Source organism: Protopterus annectens, chromosome 1.part0, assembly GCF_019279795.1.
Source record: "Protopterus annectens isolate FY-2018-M chromosome 1.part0, PAN1.0, whole genome shotgun sequence".
NCBI classification, from domain to species: domain Eukaryota; kingdom Metazoa; phylum Chordata; order Ceratodontiformes; family Protopteridae; genus Protopterus; species Protopterus annectens.
The window spans coordinates 1,873,626,011-1,873,645,172 of NC_056725.1; the positions used below are offsets into that span (position 1 = coordinate 1,873,626,011).

At 44.1% G+C, this 19,162-nt stretch overlaps 1 protein-coding gene across 1 annotated transcript in view; it reads right to left on the bottom strand.

Annotated features, from left to right (window-relative positions):
- The window catches only part of NIPBL (NIPBL cohesin loading factor), a 4,951,262-nt gene that overhangs the window by 2,917,663 nt on the left and 2,014,437 nt on the right, over nt 1-19,162 (bottom strand). Inside the window, exon 15 of the mRNA XM_044076429.1 lies at nt 16,245-16,331. Coding sequence (XP_043932364.1) covers nt 16,245-16,331 — 87 coding nt within the window. The remainder of the gene's footprint in view (nt 1-16,244; nt 16,332-19,162) is intronic.

The window sequence follows — 19,162 nt, forward strand, 5'->3', positions numbered from 1 at the left end:
ATGGTAGGTACAAAACTGTACTATGTCCTTCAAGGATGCATCTGCAGTCTTAACAAATGGGTAGAATACCATAGCTAAACTAGGGGAGGAGGAAATGAGAATAGATTATGGTGTAGTCAGGATCCCTTGCAAAACAGCAGTGGCAAAACCAGCACGGGATCTAGAATATAGAGGTAAGTTATAATGCTTGGCAAATGCATGCACGGAGGTCCAAGTAGCAGCCTCTATAATGTCCTTGGTAGCCACTCCTCGTAAGAAAGCTGTGGTAGTGGCTGTGGCCCTTGTGGAGTGAGGCCTGATGTTCTCTGGAGTTTTCTTTCCATGGTAGGAGTAACAAAATCTAATGCAATTTCCTATCCATTTGGAGATTGTCTGTTTAGAAATTGGTTTTCCTTCTTTTCCTGTTGCATAAGCTACCAGAAGCTGGTCAGTTCTTCTATTGTTCTTTGTCCTGTCCAGTTAGTAGCGTAATTGTCTGTGTACATCCAAGGTATGCAAGAGCTTTTCTCCCCTGTTCTGTGGATTGGGGAAGAATGTAGGAAGGTGGATAGCCTGATTTAAAGAGACTCTGGATACCACCTTAGGCATGAATGTAGGATTTGTTCTCAAGGACACTATCTTGATGGAAGACCAGGAAGGGTTGTAGTGCCATTAATGCCTGTAGTTCAGAGACCCTTCTTGCTGAAGTTATTGCCAGCAGGAAAGCAGTCTTCCAGGATAAGTATTGCAATTCTGCTGTAGCTGCTGGCTCGAAAGGAGGTAGAGTCAGCTTTTCTAGCACAAAGTTCAAGTCCCATGCTGGCAATGGAGGTTTCCTGGGTGGTTTTACATTTTTAATTCCCCTCAGAAACTGTCTGAGCAGAGGATGCGTGAAGACAGGAGGATTCAAGCTGTATTCTGCTGAAATAGCTGATGCATGTATCTTGATGGAGGAATAGGACAGGCCTGTATGGAAGAGCTCCGCCAAGTACTCCAGGATGTTGGCTATGCTCACCAGTGTCACATCCTGCCCCTTTGCAGTACTCCAGATGAGATATCTTTTCCATTTTGCTGCATAATTCTTTCTTGTTGAAGGTCTACAAGCCTCCAGGATTATGTCTTTAACCCTTTGGGATAAATTTGGGTTAATTGCTGTTATGTAATGTTCCAGGCAGTTAGCTGCAGAGTTTTTAGGTTTGGATGCAGTATGTTGTAGTTGTTCTGAGTCAGCAGTAATGGGATCAGGGGTAGTTTCCATATTTGTTCCGGACATGCTCCTCAGCAGTGGATACCAATGTTGTCTTGGCCAGTCTGGGGCTATCAGGATGATCCTCGGCGTTCCTCTTTGATCTTGAGAAGCACCTTGTGCATCAAAGGAAGTGGTGGGAATGCGTATGCTGTCAGGCTTTTCCAACTGAAGGATAGGGAGTCCACCTTCCACGCAAGTGGGTGGTAAGTCCTTGTGCAGAATTTCTTCAACTGGTGATTGCATGGGGATGCAAACAAGTCTATTTGTGGTAATCCCCATTCTGTTGTGATGGTTTTGAAAATGTCCGGATCCAGCATCCATTCGTGGGCATCTGTTGTAGTTCTGCTTAATATGTCTGCTAGAATGTTTTCCTTCCCTGGTACATAAATTGCCTGTAACTGAATGTTGTAGCTCAGAGCCACATCCCATAGGTCCAGTGCCAGCCGGCATAGGGGGTATGAGTGTGTGCCTCCCTGTTTGTTGATGTACCACATAACTGTGGTGTTGTCTGTCCTTATTATCAACTTGTCTTCTTGGAGAAGAGGTCTGAATGCCTGGATTGCCAATTTTACTGCCATCATTTCTTTTAGATTTATGTGCAGATGCAGCTGGTCTTGAGTCCATAGGCCTTGAATGCACTTGTCCATCATGTGTGCCCCCCAACCGAGGTCTGAGGCATCTGTCGTGATAGTCTGTCTTGGTTGACTTTTGCAGAAGGGCAGTCCTGTGTTTGATTGACAGGCCTGGGCCCACCATAAGAACTCCTGTTTCAGGCATGGAATCATTGGAATTTTGGTTTCTAGGCTGTGCTTGTGCTGAGACCATAATTTTTTTAGGTACCACTGTAGCTTTCTCATATGAAGCCTGGCATGAGGGACCAGAATTATGCAGGATGCCATGAAGCCTAGAGCTTGTAGCACTTTTCTTGCAGTTAGATGGCTCTGCTTTGTTAATGCCAAGAAGTAGAGAGGAAGTTGCTCTTTCTTTTCTGCAGTTAGAAATGCCATTTGTTTTGATGTGTCCAGTTCTGCACCCAGAAAGCAGATTATTTGGGATGGAATCAGCCTTGACTTTTTTGTATTGACTGTATATCCAAGGGCTTGTAGCAGGTAGATGACTCTTTGTAAGTCTTCTGTTAATTTGTTTTTGTTGTCCGCTTGTATCAGGCAGTCGTCCAGGTAGGGATAGATTTGAATTCCCTGAAGTCTGCAATAAGCGATTACTGATGCCAGGCATTTCGTGAACACTCTGGGCGCAGTAGATAAGCCAAAGGGCAATGCTGAGAATTGATAATGCTCTGATCCTGCAAGAAATCTGAGGTATCTTCTGCAAATTGGTCTTATGGGGACGTGCAGGTATGCCTCCTTGAGATCTAGAGTTACCAGCCAAGACTCCTTGCCCAGCATGAGAAGAAGCTGCTGTAGGGTCAGCATTTTGAATTTTGGAACAATGAGGAATGTGTTTAAAGCGGAGAGGTCTAGAATAGGCCTCCATTTGTTTTCTTTTCTTGGTACCAGGAAGAGCCTGGAGTAAAATCCCTTCCTTTGCTCCATAATTGGTACCTTTTCCGCAGCTCACATTCTTAATAATTGAGATATTTGTTTTAGAGCTTCTGCCCTTTGAGAAGGTGGTAGGTTTGGCATTCCTCTCTTTCCTGGTAGTGTATGGAAATAGAACCTGTAACCTTTTTCTATAGTCTGCAAAATCCATTTTTCCCTTGTAATGCAGTGCCAGTTTTTTGAAAATAATGTTAGTTTTTCTGCCTAAGGGTGCTTCTAGTTGTTCCCTGGTAGGCGGTGCCACCGCCAAGTCACTGTGATTGAGTTGTTGTAGTGGTGGTGGCTGTATTCGTGCCTCGTTGGTTGTTACCCTGCCACTGGCGACCCCTGTAGGCACCCCTGGATTGGTTTCTGCCTCTAGAGCGCCTATTCCTGCCTCTTTGTGCCTTAGAGGAGTCCGGAAAGGACCAATTCTTGGCGGGCCAATTCCTGCTAAACCTTGGAGGTTGAACTTGTAAGAAATCTTTTACTGTTTGCACAGATTTTGCTTTCTCTTCCATCTTTTTTAGTACCTGCTGTGCGGGGGCACCAAACAAATTGACCTTGTCTATAGGTGCATCCCAAAGCTTGGATTTGACATGGTCTGGTAATGCCTGTTCTTTCAACCATGCATGCCTCCTGATAACTGTGCCAGTCATGGCTGATCTAAAGGAAGCCTCCAGTGCATCATAGCCACATTTTAAAGAATGGTTACTAACCTGCTGTACGTTATGTAACATTTCTTGAACATACTTTTTATCTATAGATTCTTCAGAGGACAGTTTTTTAGTCAACTGGTCAAGCATAAACTCTTGATATTGAATCATATGAAATTGGCAGTTCAAAGCTCTAGCTGACAAAGTAGCAGAGGTGTAAACTTTTTTACCCCATCTCTCTAAGGACCTGGATTCCCTTTCAGAGGGGAGGGGGTTTTTAGAAGTAGCTGCTACAGCTTTAGGACCCTGGGAGATAGTCTCTGGATCTGCAAAAGGGGCCTTATATAAGTGGTGATGAGTGTCCGGGACCCTGTAGTACCTATCGGGCTTAGCAGTAGCCGGAGGTAAAGTATCAGGAGTAGTGCAAGCATCATTAAATGCATCATCAACAACAGATAGAACTGGAGGTATAGCTAAAGGCCTATGCTGTGGCAAGTGTAGAAAGGTCCTAAGCCTTTTCCTAGAGTCTGAGAAATCTTGGCCCTGCCACTGAAATTGTTCCCTCATAGCATGCAAGGTTTCCCCAAAGGAAAATTCCTCAGGAGGAGAGGCTGAAGGGATGGACTCCTCAGCATCAGAGTCTTCGTAAGGAGAATAAGAAGCCTCAGGAGGGTCTGTATGTTCTGAGTCATCAGAGGAATCATCTGTGGCTACTGGCTCAGGGGGCTCTGCTCTAGGCCTCTTTCTGGAGGAGGGAGAGAGGCCCTGTCTGGATGAGGCTGGGATCCACGAATTAAAGAGATGAGATCCTCTGCCAAAGAAAGCATATGGGAGCTGGTGGTGGGCCTGTGAGAGGGGGGCTTGGCAGGCCCAGGTTTTGAAGTTTTGGCTGCTTTAGCCCTGGCAAAGGCCTTAATAGACATAGCTGGAGGAGGCCTAGCAGCTCCATGTGCAGGGGTAGAAATATCTAGGGGAATGGTGTCTGATAAATCCTGTGAAATCGCAACAGAAGGTTGGATTTCAGAAGCCGTTTCTACCAGGATAGAAGAGGCCTCGGTAGTAGGCAAGTTATCGGCTGAAGAAAGAACCGCTTGCTTGGTTTCGGCCGAAACCGAGACACTCGCGGTTTCGGCCGAAACCGCGGACTGCGAGTGTCGGTCCTTTTCTTTGCGCTTTTTGGTTATTTGCGTAGTCGGAGGATCCGACGGCATAATGTAGGCAAAATCGGAGCCGAAAATCTGTTCAGCAAAGTCCGAGCGACGTTTAAGCGTCCGCCGGTTAAAAGAAGCACAGGCTAGACAAGCTGCTACGTCGTGGTCTGGGCCTAAACAATGTATGCAGTAGGAGTGGAAATCTTTATGAGGTATTTGTTTCCCACAAGATAAACAGTTATTAACTTTCTCTGACATCGGCTGAGGCAAGAAAGAGTCCCCAACGGGGTACTTAGCTTTATAGAAGTCTTCGAAGTAGTATTCGGTAGTAGTAATCTCTGGATCTGACCGACCGGCACTTGCGAACAGCTTCTGCTTCGGGCGCCACGCGGCAAGAAAGACTGAGGAAAATGGCGTCGGCTGATGCCTTTATACCCGAAGAACTGCCGCAATGACGTCGGGTGAAGTGCGACACCAGCCGAAGCCAGACCCAGACTTTGGAATCCGGCAGACCGAAGGGCTGCCTGACGACAGGACAACCCATTTGTTAAGACTGCAGATGCATCCTTGAAGGACATCTGTAGGGTGATCCTGCCGGCAGGCAGCCCGAGGTCGGCCAGAATCACAAAGTCTGGGTCTAGCATTGGCTGCACAAGCTAGTACCCTGACGTCAGTACGCTCTGGTACATAGCCCTCAGCCGACGCCATCTTCTCCAGCCTTTCTTGCCCCAGATGTCAGAAATCCCCAATAAACAAAAAATGAGTCCCACAAGGAAACACAAACACACCATAAAGTGAAAAAAAGAGGGGATAGGAGGGAGGGAAACACCGACTGCAACAGTGAAGACACTCGAACATCTACATTTATGGCAGGTGTACACAACTGTACTATGTTCTTCGTGTTTCACTGTTGCAGTCATAACTGTAGGGTGGAATCCCAAAGCAGTGAAGAAAGGGAGAAGGCTTAGATAGAAGGGGCAGCAAGAAGGCCCTGCAAAACAGCAGAGGCAAAACCTGCCCTGGTCTTAGAGTATAAAGGGAGATTGTAGTGCTTAGAAAAGGTATGCACAGAACTCCAAGTGGCAGCTTCCAAGATATTTGGTAGGGACTCCTCTGAGAAAAGCAGTAGAAGTGGCAGCAGCTCTAGTAGAATGACTTCTCACAGTACCTGGAAACTGTTTCCCATGATGAGTGTAACAAAATCTTATTCCATAGGCAATCCATTTGGAAATTGTTTGTTTGGAAATAGCCTTTCCAAGAGAACTGGAGGCAAAAGAAACAAATGCGTAGATCGAAAATCGCCAACCAACGACTTGCGAGCTGCTTTCCACCGCACGGCAAGAAAGACTGGAGAAGATGGCGTCGGCTGAGGGCTATGTACCAGAGCGTACTGACGTCAGGGTACTAGCTTGTGCAGCCGACGCCGGACCCAGACTTTGTGATTCTGGCCGACCTCGGGCTGCCTGCCGGCAGGATCACCCTACAGTTATGACTGCAACAGTGAAACACGAAGAACATCAATTTACTACAGGGGGGGAGTCTTACTACTTCCTGCTTTGGAACTGGGAGCCCCCCACTGCTTAGTCCTTTGAATCCCTTGGGACTGCAGCCTGGGTGTTCTGCTGGGTCTGGGCTTGGACTGAGAAGGCCTGAAGAGGCAGGCAAGGACCAATTCTTAGAGGGCCAATGCCTACTAAATCAGGGAGGTTGTAACAGTTTGCATAGATTTAGCTTTTTCCTCCATCTTTTTAAGTACTACTTCGGCTTTGTTCACAAACAGGGGGTCTTGGTTTAAGCGAGCAACCAGACATTTAGCCTTAACATGACCTGGCAAAGACTGCTCCTTAAGCCAAGCATGCCTTCTAAGTACAGACCAACTGACAGCAGCCCTGCAAGATGTCTCTAATGAATCAAAACCATATTGCAAAGTATGTTTTCCAACTTGTTCAGAAGAATGCATTAAATCCTGTAAATCTTTAATTTCAGCACAGTCAGGAATCAACATCAATTTCTGTTTAAGCAATCCAATAATATGCTGCTGATACTATACCATATGAAACTGGCAGTTTAAGGCACTAATGGCCAAGGTTGCAGAAGTGTACACCTTCTTACCCCATCTATCCAGCTCCCTGGAATCTTAATCAGAGGGGGTAGGATTTTTGGCAGTAGTAGCCTTAATGACCTTGGGTCCCTGTGAGATGGTTTCAGGATCCGCAGTAGGATTTTTAATAAGAAACTTGAGTCAGGAACCCTGCAATACCCATCAGGTTTTCTGGGAGCAGGAGGTAGAGAGGCAGGGGCCAGGCTAGATTCCGAGAAGGCATCATCAACAATGTCCAGTACAGGAGGTATAGCTAAAAGGCCTGTGTTGGGGCAGGAGTAAGAAATCCCTAAGCCTCTTTTTGGAGTCAGAGTAATCCTGGCTTTCCCAGCGGAAATGCTCCCTAAGAATATGCAAGGTTTCATCAAAAGAGAAATCCCTCTGGAGGGGAAGCAGAGGGAATGGAGTTCTCTGCATCAGAATCCTCATAGGTAGATAAGAGTAAATCCTGGTCATCATTGGAAACAGAAATTAATTTCATTGTCCTGATCAGAAGGAAAATCAGTCCTAGGTCTCTTAGAGGGGGAAGGGTGGCTTCCCCTGATTAGAGTAATAACCTCTTCAGCCATTTTTATCATTTGTTTTTTAGGCATAGGGGCCTGACTATGTGGTCTGGGCATCAGTTTTCTAAGCACAGATCGAGTTTTAGGCCTTGAAGAAGATGGCGTCGGTTTAATATGCAAGTCAGTAGGCCTGAATACACCCTCAGAAGCCGGTGCCTTCACAGTGGCTCCGGAACCATCCAAGGATAGACATCCATAGGTTCCACAGTCGAGGAAGCATCTCGTGGCATACCGGACTCTGAATGGGTCTCAGTAGAGGCCTGCGAATCTGAAGTAGCGGGTATCAGAGGCTGCGAAAGCGTCTCACTGAATACCAGCGAACTGGCGACATGCTTAGGGCAAGCGTCGTCGGCAGCTTTGGACATATGCGGTCTCTCTCTATCTTTGCATTTTTTTGGAATGTCGGTAGTCGGGTGGCTTACCAAAGCCATTTCTGGATAATTGAACTGAGTAATAAAACATTTAGAAGCGTAAATGAACAGACGACAAATAGTTTGAGGTTTGAATAAGGCACAAAACCAACAGCAAGGTATGTCGTGGTCTGGGCCTAAGCAAGAAATGCAGTACAAACGAAAATCTTTATGAGGTATTTACTTTCCACAAGAAATACAGTTGTTAACTTTAACAGACATCAGTTTAGAGAAAGAAAAAGGTTTCCCAAAGGGGTACTTAGCTTAGTTGAAAATTTCGGTTCTGAAACTCGAAAATGAAAATTTCAGGAATTGGCCGACCGGCACTTGAACTGCTTCTGCTTCAGGCACCACACGGCAAGAAAGACTGATGTAATGGCTTTGGCTGCATGCTTTATACTCGACTACCTGACGTCATGGAAGATGAGAGAGCAACAGACACAGGATCCAACACTTTGACAATCAGGCTGACTGAGGGCTACTGCAAGCAGATAACCCAAATGTGATGACTGCAACAGTGAAACACGAAGAACATCTACCGCCCCATTAGCCTAACGAGCCTGGTCTGCAAGGCCATGGAACGTATCATAATGGATCATTGGTGATCTCCAAACTCTGGACACCACCCAGTTCGGGTTTGTAAAAGGCAGATCACGTCTCCTAAACCTGATAGACTTCTTTGAACCAGTCACCAAAGCCATAGATGAGGGTAAGGTGGTTCACACAGCCTATCTAGATCTCGTCAAGGCTTTTGACACCATCCCCCACTCTGGAATTATACATAAACTCACTAAACTAGGTATAAATCCATATGTCACAAGATGGGTTGCCAACTGGCTCACTGACAGAACCCACACAGCGAAAGTAGCAGACTCCAAATCAGACTTCAGACCAGTGACAAGTGGAGTACCAAAGGGTTCAGTCCTGAGTCCTCTCATGTTTGGTATCTACTTTTCTGAAGTACAGGCTAACACAGAAGGTCTTTGGCTAATGAAGTTTGCAGATGACTGCACACTAGAAGCTATAATCAAAACTCCTAACGATGTGGACATCCTACAAAAGGGCCTCATGGAGACAGATGCCTGGTGTCAAAGCCATGGCCTCAAGCTCAATGCCAAAAAGTGCACTGTTATCCCCTTTGGTAAAAACTCTGTACCCATGAGCTACCACATAGGTGGCAGTCTACTTAACACCAAAAGTGTGATGAGACTTTGGGGCACAGGTGGACAGTAGTCTCTCCTTTGATAATCACATTGCCACAGTAGTCAGGAAATCCTTCTACATGGCACACCTCATCACAAACGGTTTCTAATCAAGGAAAAAAAGAGGTCATTGTTCCCCTCTACTCGTCACTCATTAGACCCATTATAGGTTCATAGGTTCATACTAGGCTATCTGCCCTAGGGCATTTATAAGCCTAGCCCATAGTTTTGTGGCTTTCACCACCCCTGAAGTTTGAAAGGTATTGTGCCCATTAGTTTACAGTGCCTCTGTCTAGCAGTGACACTGAGGTGATCCCCGGGGTAAACCTGTACAGAGTACAACTCCCCTTTTGGTATGTACCTCACAAGACATCAACAACTGGAAAGGCCGCATAAATACCTCACAAAGACGATTACTGGCCTCAAACACATGCCCTACACAGACTGTCTCAAAAAACTCCAGCTTTACTCTGTTGCATATCGCCTACTCAGAGGCGATCTCTGCCTAACATACAAAGCTATGTCAAACCCAGAACTGTTAGACACGCTCCACTTAAAGAAATCCCAATCCCTCCGAGCTACACGCTCTAGGGAACTAAACCTTATCATCACAAACAGAACATGCTGGATGGATAGATTCCTGTCCCAGAGACTTCCCATACTCTGGAACAAACTACCTATCCATATCAAACAAAGCTCCTTATTAGCACTCTTCAATAAAAATATTGATGATTGGATGGGAAATAGGAAATTCACCCTGGGGATCACCTCTGTGGCTCTGCTCAACAGAGGCACAGGAAAATAATTTTCTTGGGTGGCGAAAGCCAGGGTAACTTTTTGGCTGGGCTTATATAGGCCCTAGGGCCTACAGCCTAGTACCTACCTATGAACCTACAAATCAAAATTCAAAAAGAAAATGGGAGATGGAGGGAGGGACCAAATACTGCAAAGTGAAGAGGACCACCTACTGTTACGGTGATTTTATACAATTGTACTCTGTCCTTCTATACCACTGTTGCAGTATTCTTAACCTTAGGGAAAGGACAAAAGCTCAAGAAAGGGAGTGGAAGGCTGGGAAGAGCCCTCAACAAATCCATGCAGAATAGCCATAGCAAAACCTGCTCTGGCTCTAGAAACCATAACCTTGCGCTGAGGACCAAGTAGCAGTTTCAAGAATTAAACTGGTGTCCAAACCCTTGAAGAAAGCACCAAAAGCAGCAGCCCTAGTGGAATGAGCTCAACTGAAGTAGACAGATACTTGCCATGGAAACAACAAAAGGAAATGGCCTTAGGAATCTAGGAGGAGATGTTTGCTTTAAAATTGTTAAACCCAAAGTCTTGGGATGGAAAAAAAATAAAAAGCTGGTTAGACTTACAAATGGTCTTAGTTTTATATCCAAATACCTGAGCTGTCTGTGCAAATCTAAGGTATGCTGGACCCTCTCACTAGCAGATTGTGGAGAAGGAAAAAAGGGAGTTGTGCTGCCTGACTTAAGGGCAACTCATTAACAACCTTGGGAAGAAAAGGAGGATTAGTACGAAGGGACACCCTGTCGCTGTGAAAAAACAAAAAAGGAAGAATGGCCATAAGGGCCTGAAGCTCAGAAATCCTCTGAGCAGAAGTAAGAACAAGGAACAAGAAGTTTTTCAAGGACAGTGATGCAGAGAAGTTGAAACTGCAGACTCAAAAGGAGCCTGGGTCAATTTTTTCAAACTAGTTAAGGTTCCAAGGAGGAGGAATAAGCTTCTTTGATGGCCCAAGATGCAGAATGCCTTTAAGAAATTGTTTGACCTCAAAATGAAAAGCCAAAGAAGGACTCAAGGGCCGACAGGCAAAAATAGCTGACGAAAGGACCTTTACAAAGAATAGGCCAAGACAGACTGCAGCAACTCGCACAAACAGGTGAGGAACAGAGGGAACCCCATTGAAAAAAATGTCCTGGTTATGAGCATGGCACCAGACTGAAAATCTTTTCCATTTGGACACAAGACTTTGTTTGCAGGTTTTTTTGCCTCCTGCAAAACCTTGAGCATGTCCTCATAAAAGAGATGCCTAAAAGGGATCAAAATCCTATCACCCAAAGTGTCAGCTGAAGAGTGGACAAGTGAAGATGGAGGAGTGACCCCTAGTCCTGTGTGAGGAGGTCCAAGCAGTGAGGTAAAGTGTGGTGACTGCCCTTGGCCAAATGCATTGAGAGAGGGAACCAGTGCAGTCTTGGCCAAAAGGGAATCCCTAGCAATATTTTTTGGAGTCCAGCTGAATCTTCTGCAGGACTCTTGTGAAGTACAGGATGGGGAGGGGAAGGCACAGAAAAACATCCTCTTCCAAAGGAAAGAAAGTGCATCTGTGTTCCACTCCAGATGGCATGGCACTCGAACAGAAAAGAGGGAGCTGCTTGCTCAGAGGGGAGGCAAAAAGATTTTCCGTGGAAAACCCCACCAATGGACTATACCCAGAAATATATCTCTGTGAAGCATTCATTTCTGAGCCTGTATTCTGGAACTGCTCAGAGTCTGCTACTAGATTATGTTCTGTAGGAATATGCACTGCCTGAATTGTTAGCTGATAACAGCCAGACAGATCCTAGACTTGAAGAACCAACCTGCAAAGAAGATGACACTTTGTGCCCTCCTACTTGTTGACATACACATCACTGTGGTAGTGTCTGCAAATCTTCAGAGGGCCTGTAGACAGCAAGGGGTGAAAAGTCTGAAGGACTAGAATCAGAGCTTTCATTTATTTTATGTTATGGTCTGACTTCTGATTTTTTTTGGGGGGGGGGGGGCCAGAAACCATAAACTTTCAGATGACCACAGGAAGCCCCCTACCTCATGTCTGAGGCTTCGTGGAACAGTTCTTGAAAAGGACCCAGAAGCTGAAAGGGCAGGTCTGAGTTGAGGGTAAGTTGCTGAATCCACCACTCAAATGTCCACTTCAGACAAGGAAGGAGAGGCATTCTGAAATCCACAAGGTGACAATACTGAAACCAAAATGAACTGAACTACCATTAAAGCTTCCATATGTGCAGTCTGGCAAGAGGGAGCATTAGAAAAGAAAAGGCCATGAATCCTAAGGCCTAAAGAAACTCTCTACCTGGAATGGCAGGCAGGGGAAAAGGAGACAAAGAATGCTGTCGCAGACAAAACCTTTGGAAGCAGAAGAGAGGCCAGCAGTGGAATTATCTTAGTCCTGCAGCCTAGACGCACATTATCCTGAAATGGAGTCAATAAAGACTCTAGGAAATTGATAGGAACCCCAGACTTTAAAGGAGAGATGCGATGAAGTCCAGAGCCTGTAAAAGGCATCTGGGAGAAGGTACATGAATCAACAGCTCACCTAAATAAGAAAAATTCTGAATGCCTTGAAGTCTGCAAAAGGCAATTACAGGAGGTAGGCATTTTGTGAATACCCTTGGGGCAGCAGAGAGGCCAAAGGGCAAAGCAAAGAACTGAAAATGAGAGGAAGAAACATGGAACCATAAAAGCTTCCTGAAAAAGGGTGAATAGGAACATGAAAGTAAGCATCCTTCATATCCAAGGACACCAGAAAAGCCTGGGGCAGCAACAGAGGAAACAGGGTTTGAAGAGAAAGCATTCGAAAAGAAGGAACCTTGAGAAAGGTGTTGAGCAAGGGGAGAAGCAGAACAGGCTTTCAAGAGCCCTCATTTTGAGGAACTAGGAACATTCTGGACTAAAATCCTTTTCCTACTAGGGTAGGAGAGCCAGGCTTAATATTTCCTTGGTCCACAAGTGACCTAAGAACCTCTGTGGAATGAGGAAGTGACTCTCAAGGAGGTTGAGAAATTCCTGAAAAAGAAGGGAGGTACTTCAATACCATGAAGTAACCCTAACGGATGACGGACAGAACCCAAGAATCTGAGGTGATGAGTTACCAGTTTAGAAGACAGAGGGGAAAAATGAAGGGGCAAGGGAACCTGGCCAAGGGTGGGAGTGGGGTGGGGAGCAAATTGTCAGAGAAGCAGGCTTGTCAGATAAAGGAGGCTTCTGAGCCACAGAAGTCTGAGAAGACTTGGCAGGAGGAGCTGGTCTACCATCTTTCCTGCCTTTAGTGGCCTGATGAGGTTGCCTGTGAACAAAAGCAGATCCAGTAGAATAGTGCCTTTGAAACTTAGGGATAGGGGACACAAAAAATATATGTTTAAGGTCCAACGAAGCTTTACCTTTTTCTTGGAGACAAGCATATCAGCAGTTCCTAAAATATTTTTATTATCCAAAGGAGCATCCAGCAACTTGGCCTTAACATCTTCAGGTAATGACTGCAGGCATAGCCAAGAGTAACGTCTCATGACAGACCTATAAGCAGCAGATCTGGAAGAGGCATCATCAGCATCACAGATGCATTCAACAGAGTAGTGAGCCACCTGAGAGGAAGAACCGAAAACAGATAAAGCACCAGAATGTTTCAGAATCAGGGAGATCAAAAATAACCTGACAAGCCTGGGCACTCAAGGCCAGAGGACATCTTGTCATATGGGTCTGGTAGCCTTAAAGGTCAAAATGGAAACAGTATGAACCTTCTTTCCAATTCTCTCCATGGACCTACTATCCTTATCCAAAGGCAGAAGCTTGGTAGAGGGCAAAAGCTTAGAAGGCTTGACAGAGGAGACTGAAATCACAGCAGGATGACACAAATAGGAAATGACAATCCTCAGGAGCCTTACAGAACCTTTTAGGTTTCATTGGAGCAAGGGGTCTTATAGGCAGCTATAAAGGTGTCTAACAAAGCAGCCAGCACAAGAGTTACTGTAGAAGGCTTACGAGTGTCACCTGAAGCAAGTCATACCTTTTCTGGATATTATACACCTGGGAAGAATCCCACTTAAAATATCCCATCATTCTGATTACTGTGGCCCCCAAAAGACAACTCTTCAAAAGCAGACTCAGGGCTAATGGACACCTAGTCATCACAGCCATAAGCCAAAGACGACGGCATCTGGAAAGACTCCAAATCCTCATCTCAGGAATCAGATTTCCTAGGCCTTTTGGAGGCAGATGAAGTCCGGGCCGGGGGGGGGGCAGGCACAGAAACTCATTTGAGAGGATTGAAGGCCATTAAGACATTATACAAGCCCTGGGTATATTCCTGCCATATCCTTTGCAGGTCCTTGGAATGCAAAGGAAAATTAGTCTTCTGTTTTTTCTTGGTAGGTACATCAGCCCCAACACTCACTGGGGATTCTGAACCCTGATGGGATCCAATAACAGTATCAGGAACCTCTTCTCTGACCAGAACATGCAGAATCCCTCAAGGGCCCTCTGAGGTAATCAACTACAATTCCCCCTCAATGCCTGGAGAAGAGGCCTGCAAAGCCTCACAGGACATGCAAAAAGGATCCATGTTGGCCTCCAGTTGTAGCAGAGGAATCTGAAGTTGACACCAGATGAACTACAGAGATATTACACGCTTCTAGAGACACATCTGGTGGAGGCTGGACATCTGAAGAATAAGGACAAGATTTCTAGGCCTTCTTGCTTAATTGAAATACCTCAGGGTTAATAGATTACAGCATGCTAATCTGTGCTGTTTAAGCCTCTGGTTTTCAAGACAGAAGGCCAGGAAAGACAACTGGCTTCTAAACGTCTTAGACACAAATGCCCTACAAATACCACAGGAGATATAGTCGTGGGAAGCATCCAAATAAGTGAGACTGTTAGTAACAATTCCTATGGGGAATCTGCCTCCCACACTGACATTTTCCCTTCTTGGATGACATGAACTCCAGGTAACCAAAGGGAAACAAGACTAACAGTAAAAAGAAAAAAGACCTCAATGGGGCACTTGTCTGATGGCTAGGTATTCAGTACAGCAAAGGGCATTCAGACAGATGAGCGATAATAGCATTCAAACTGGCAGCAAAGAGGTTCTGGGCAACTGTCTGCATGTCACTTGTATGTCTATGTCCTGTGCACGGAGCATGTATGTGACATACAGCGCATACAAGCTCTAAAGGCTTTGGTATACTGACCAAATTTGTGCTTTCCTTGGCTGGACATCCCGAAGGTTAAGAACAATACAACAGTGATACCGAAACACATCTTAAGTTACTCTACACACACAACCCTTACCCTGACAGTATAATCCACATTACCATTACTGGCACCACTCAAGTTATGCTGGACTATCAAGATGTTGAACTGTAATCACAAACTTCATCTGAAAATCCAACACCTCTGTCAACATTTCCTGGAGACAGCCTGACCTACTGAAGACTTCTGATTAAGTATTTTGTCATTGTCTTTCTACATGAAGGACAGTGTTGCCAACTTAATATTTCTTAGTGTTGCCTCAAAGTTCTTTTAGACTGCACTTTCCCCTTTTTTGCATAAGGTACAGTAGGGCTCTTATAATGAAGTCACCATTTTAAATCCAAATAACTTCTTCCAAAATCAAAGCCACTTAGATAACCAGAAAGGTGGGGGTGTGAAACAAGTTTCCCTTTTAAAGCTATTTTGGATTTTTACAAAGTAATACATTTGTACAGTGTTTCTCCATTTGACAGCTGTGCTGCATGTTTACTAAAATATTTCAAGTTTACACAGCCTTTCACAGGATGATGGCAGTCATTTGTTCTACAAAAAACACTTACTTTCTATTTTAATGTGTATGTATTTCATGAACTGGTGAAATGCACTGATCAGAGTTTTAAAAAACAATGAAATGCGTAAATGCAACAGCACTCCGGATATAGTAAATAATTACAACAGAACCAGGCAGGATTTACCAAAAACTCAAAAAGGACAGCATGTGGACTGCTGGAATTATTTATTTTCAAGTAAAGGTAGAAAGTAAGGTAAGGGACAAATACTACAGGTCTGCTGAACATAATCGGAACGATAAAAGATGGTGTCAACTTCTAAAAGAAAACATAAAATAACTAGAAGCCATCTGGAAAAGTCAAATCAGACAAACCCAATGCAAACCTATATAATTAATGTACAAGTTAACTGAGCTACCATGTTGTCGACAAAAGTCTTTTGTGCAGTCCAGCTGACCTGAGGATGAATAACAATTTAGTGAATGCCTACACAGTGCTAAGACAACAAGTGATCACGTGCAATTGGGATTGCTAATGCACCTCTTGACATCATGCTACCTTTATAAGTGCAGCAGACTTCAGTCACAAAGTCAGGTTTATGCAAACCCCAATGTACGAGAAATCAGACTAAATTAAAACACAGCATTCAAATCTTCTGGTGAATAAGCATCGATAATAATGGGTGTCTAACAAGGCCATGCCCACCATTAATACAAAGTGAAGTGCATCACAACTTGCTAGGAAACATTTATACACGAGAAAGGATATGTGAGACCATATTCAATAAAAATGTGTAAAAAATGTATACAGTACTATGAAAAGTAAACCTGCCACTCACTTGATTAAGCATTGTTGAAAGTTTGGAACCATCCTGTATGTTCTTTTCCAGAATATTTAATAATTTCACCAATTTTTCAGATGAAAGCTGCATTTAAAAGAAGTTATTTAAGACCTTTAAATTTTGCCAAAGCAAACAGTGCAAAAGGCATTTTAAATTAAACAATTTGCATGACGTGCCTAATAAATGGCAAATAAAAACTCAATTAAACAGCAAATGTAATACATATTAAAATTTCAAAAATTCTGCATTTCAACAAAGATAAGTCAAGATAAAACTATGCACACAGTATACAGAGCTGGCTTATCATGGGAGTATACATTCATGTCCATAGATCAACTCTACAGCTGCGGTTACAAAGCATGACAATTAGCCATAATACATACAATCAATGAAACCACAGTACCAGACATCCCCCCTAGGGGGCTTGGTCTCTCACTCACTCTACAGTCATCACACAGATAATGGGTAAAAAGAATACAGCAGACAGCACCATCTCTGGTTCCTTTTTATGAGATCCCAAAGTGGTTATCGGCAACAACTGCGATCGTGGCATGTGCCCATAAAGGGTCACACTGACTGCCTTGATCTCCACGAGAGCCTACTTAACTGCAGACCTTGAAAAGACCTGTTTTGCAGGAATATGGCAAAGCCTATGGGTCCCACATCCCGTCCTTGTTACTTATGTCAAGATGTTTTGCAGCTTTCCACCCCACACCAAATGAGAGCGAGTCACTACTGCAACAATTCTTGGACTCAACATCTACTGCTGTGGTAGCATACAAATGTAGTACAGCAATTGCAAAGTTCACTGTTACAGCAGTGGTCATAAATCATGAGAATAATACTAAAGCACATTTGCTCTAACCTCGGTTCCAGGATGAAGGTGATAAAGGACAAAGACAGCAATCATGAAGCCTACCTTGTTGAAGAACACATCCAGCTTCCCTTGACATTCACACCTTCTCAGGGTAGTGCAACTCTCTCAAACACCCTGAGCAGAAATGTTCCCAAAAAAGCAAAGTAATATAGCTGTTGCCCTGGCAAGATCATCCTTTGCCTTCAGAAACAGTTATTCCACAGTGCTGATAATATGGTACAATAAAGTGAGCCAGCCACTTAAAGGGTTTGGCTGAATAGTTCCAGTTCTAATTGGTCATGTTAACTGCTGAGACTTTCTCCCTTCTTTGGTTCTAACCAAGTATGATCTTGTCTGAGTCATGAGTTTAACAGCCCTTATCCTTTCTTATAAGGTGTAAGGAAGAAAGTTTTACAGACAGTCACTTACTTTACATACAACCTTGGGCACAAAAGAAAGGTTTGCTCTCAGGGCCACCTTGGCCAGCAGAAAAGCTCATCCAATAAACAGAGTATGTAGTTTTGAAACCCTATTAAAAATAGAAGCCACAAGAAAGATGGTCTTCCAGGAAAGGAATTTCAAAAGAACAATCAGTAATGGGTTCAAAGACAAAACTGAAATCTCAAGGAATGACCACTGCCATCCAAGGTGAACTTGACTGAAGAATACCATTAAGAAAAATTATGGTAATTGGGATAGAAAAGCAAAGATAGCTACAAAAATGCAGAATGAAATGGCTTAAACAACTTAAAATTGTACGTTATGTCCTCACCACAAGTAGGCATCTGTGTTATCCATTTTCATTCTTCACTAATGGGTTCAGATTCAATCCTCAAATCCGACTCTGCCACATACACTTGACTTCAGATCCAGCTCTTGAGCTCCTCCCCTCTACACATAATGCTCTATTGCAGGCATGGGCAAACTACGGCCCGGGGGCCACATGCGGCCCATTAAACGTTTTGATTCGGCCCGCCAAACTTGAAAAAATGTAATAAATTAACCTTTTAATGTTTTATTTCCCTTGCAATTCTGATGTTTCATCACTAGATGGCGCACTCTAGATATATTGGCTTTGTTGAGGTGAAGCGTAGGCCTATTACTCCACGTTTGCACTTTACCCTTTGACCCACCGCCCCTCTATGAAGATGAGCGGACCCAAGAAAAGGAAAGTGGACAGAGAATGTCCAGTGTTCAATAAGGAGTGGACAACTAAATATTTTTTCACTGAACACCGATCATCTGCCGTTTGCCTGATATGCCAAGAAACTGTGGCGGTTTTTAAAGAGTATAATATTAGCCGTCACTTTGCCACAAAGCACGCTAATTATGCTAACAAGCTCTCAACAAAGGAACGGGAAGTTGCTGCTGAGAAGGTGGCAGCTAATTTGAAGGCTCAGCAAAGTTTCGTCCTTGCACTGGTCGTTGTTGACTTTTGGCACCGGGGAAACAAATTGAATAAAAGGAACTGGACAAGTACATCTGCATCTCCTACCGTTTTTGAAAAAAAAGACAGTCAGGAGGAGAGTGATGGTGATATCCTGAAGGATAACAGAACTTTCAGTGCTTTAAAATAAAATGGTCATTTATTTGATTTTCAGTGTTTAAAGACTCATTTCGAAGTCAGAGATTTTATTGTAATGCTTTTCTTCATTTTCATTGAAAATTAAAGCACATGTTTTCTCCATATCCCAAGATGTGTATTTTTCCCCCAATGAGGTGATGTTTTCAAAGCATGCCATCTATCTGCTCCTGTTCCGGCCCCTTTGTCAAATGTTAGAACTCAATGTGGCCCACGAATCAAAAAGTTTGCCCACCCCTGCTCTATTGCATCCCCACTGTCCCAAATAGAGTTTGCTGGCTAATCCCATTCTGGTCCAAGAGAGAAAGAATAGACAGAAATAAAAATGGGTGTCAAACCTGCAACAGTAGGTTCCTAACACAGCCCAATAGGTTCTTCCCAAAGAAAGCAAGGAATGGGGGATGGATGGGAGGGAAGTTGAGGAAGAATGAAAACAGACAATACAGATGCCTATTTATGGTGAGTACATAACTTATA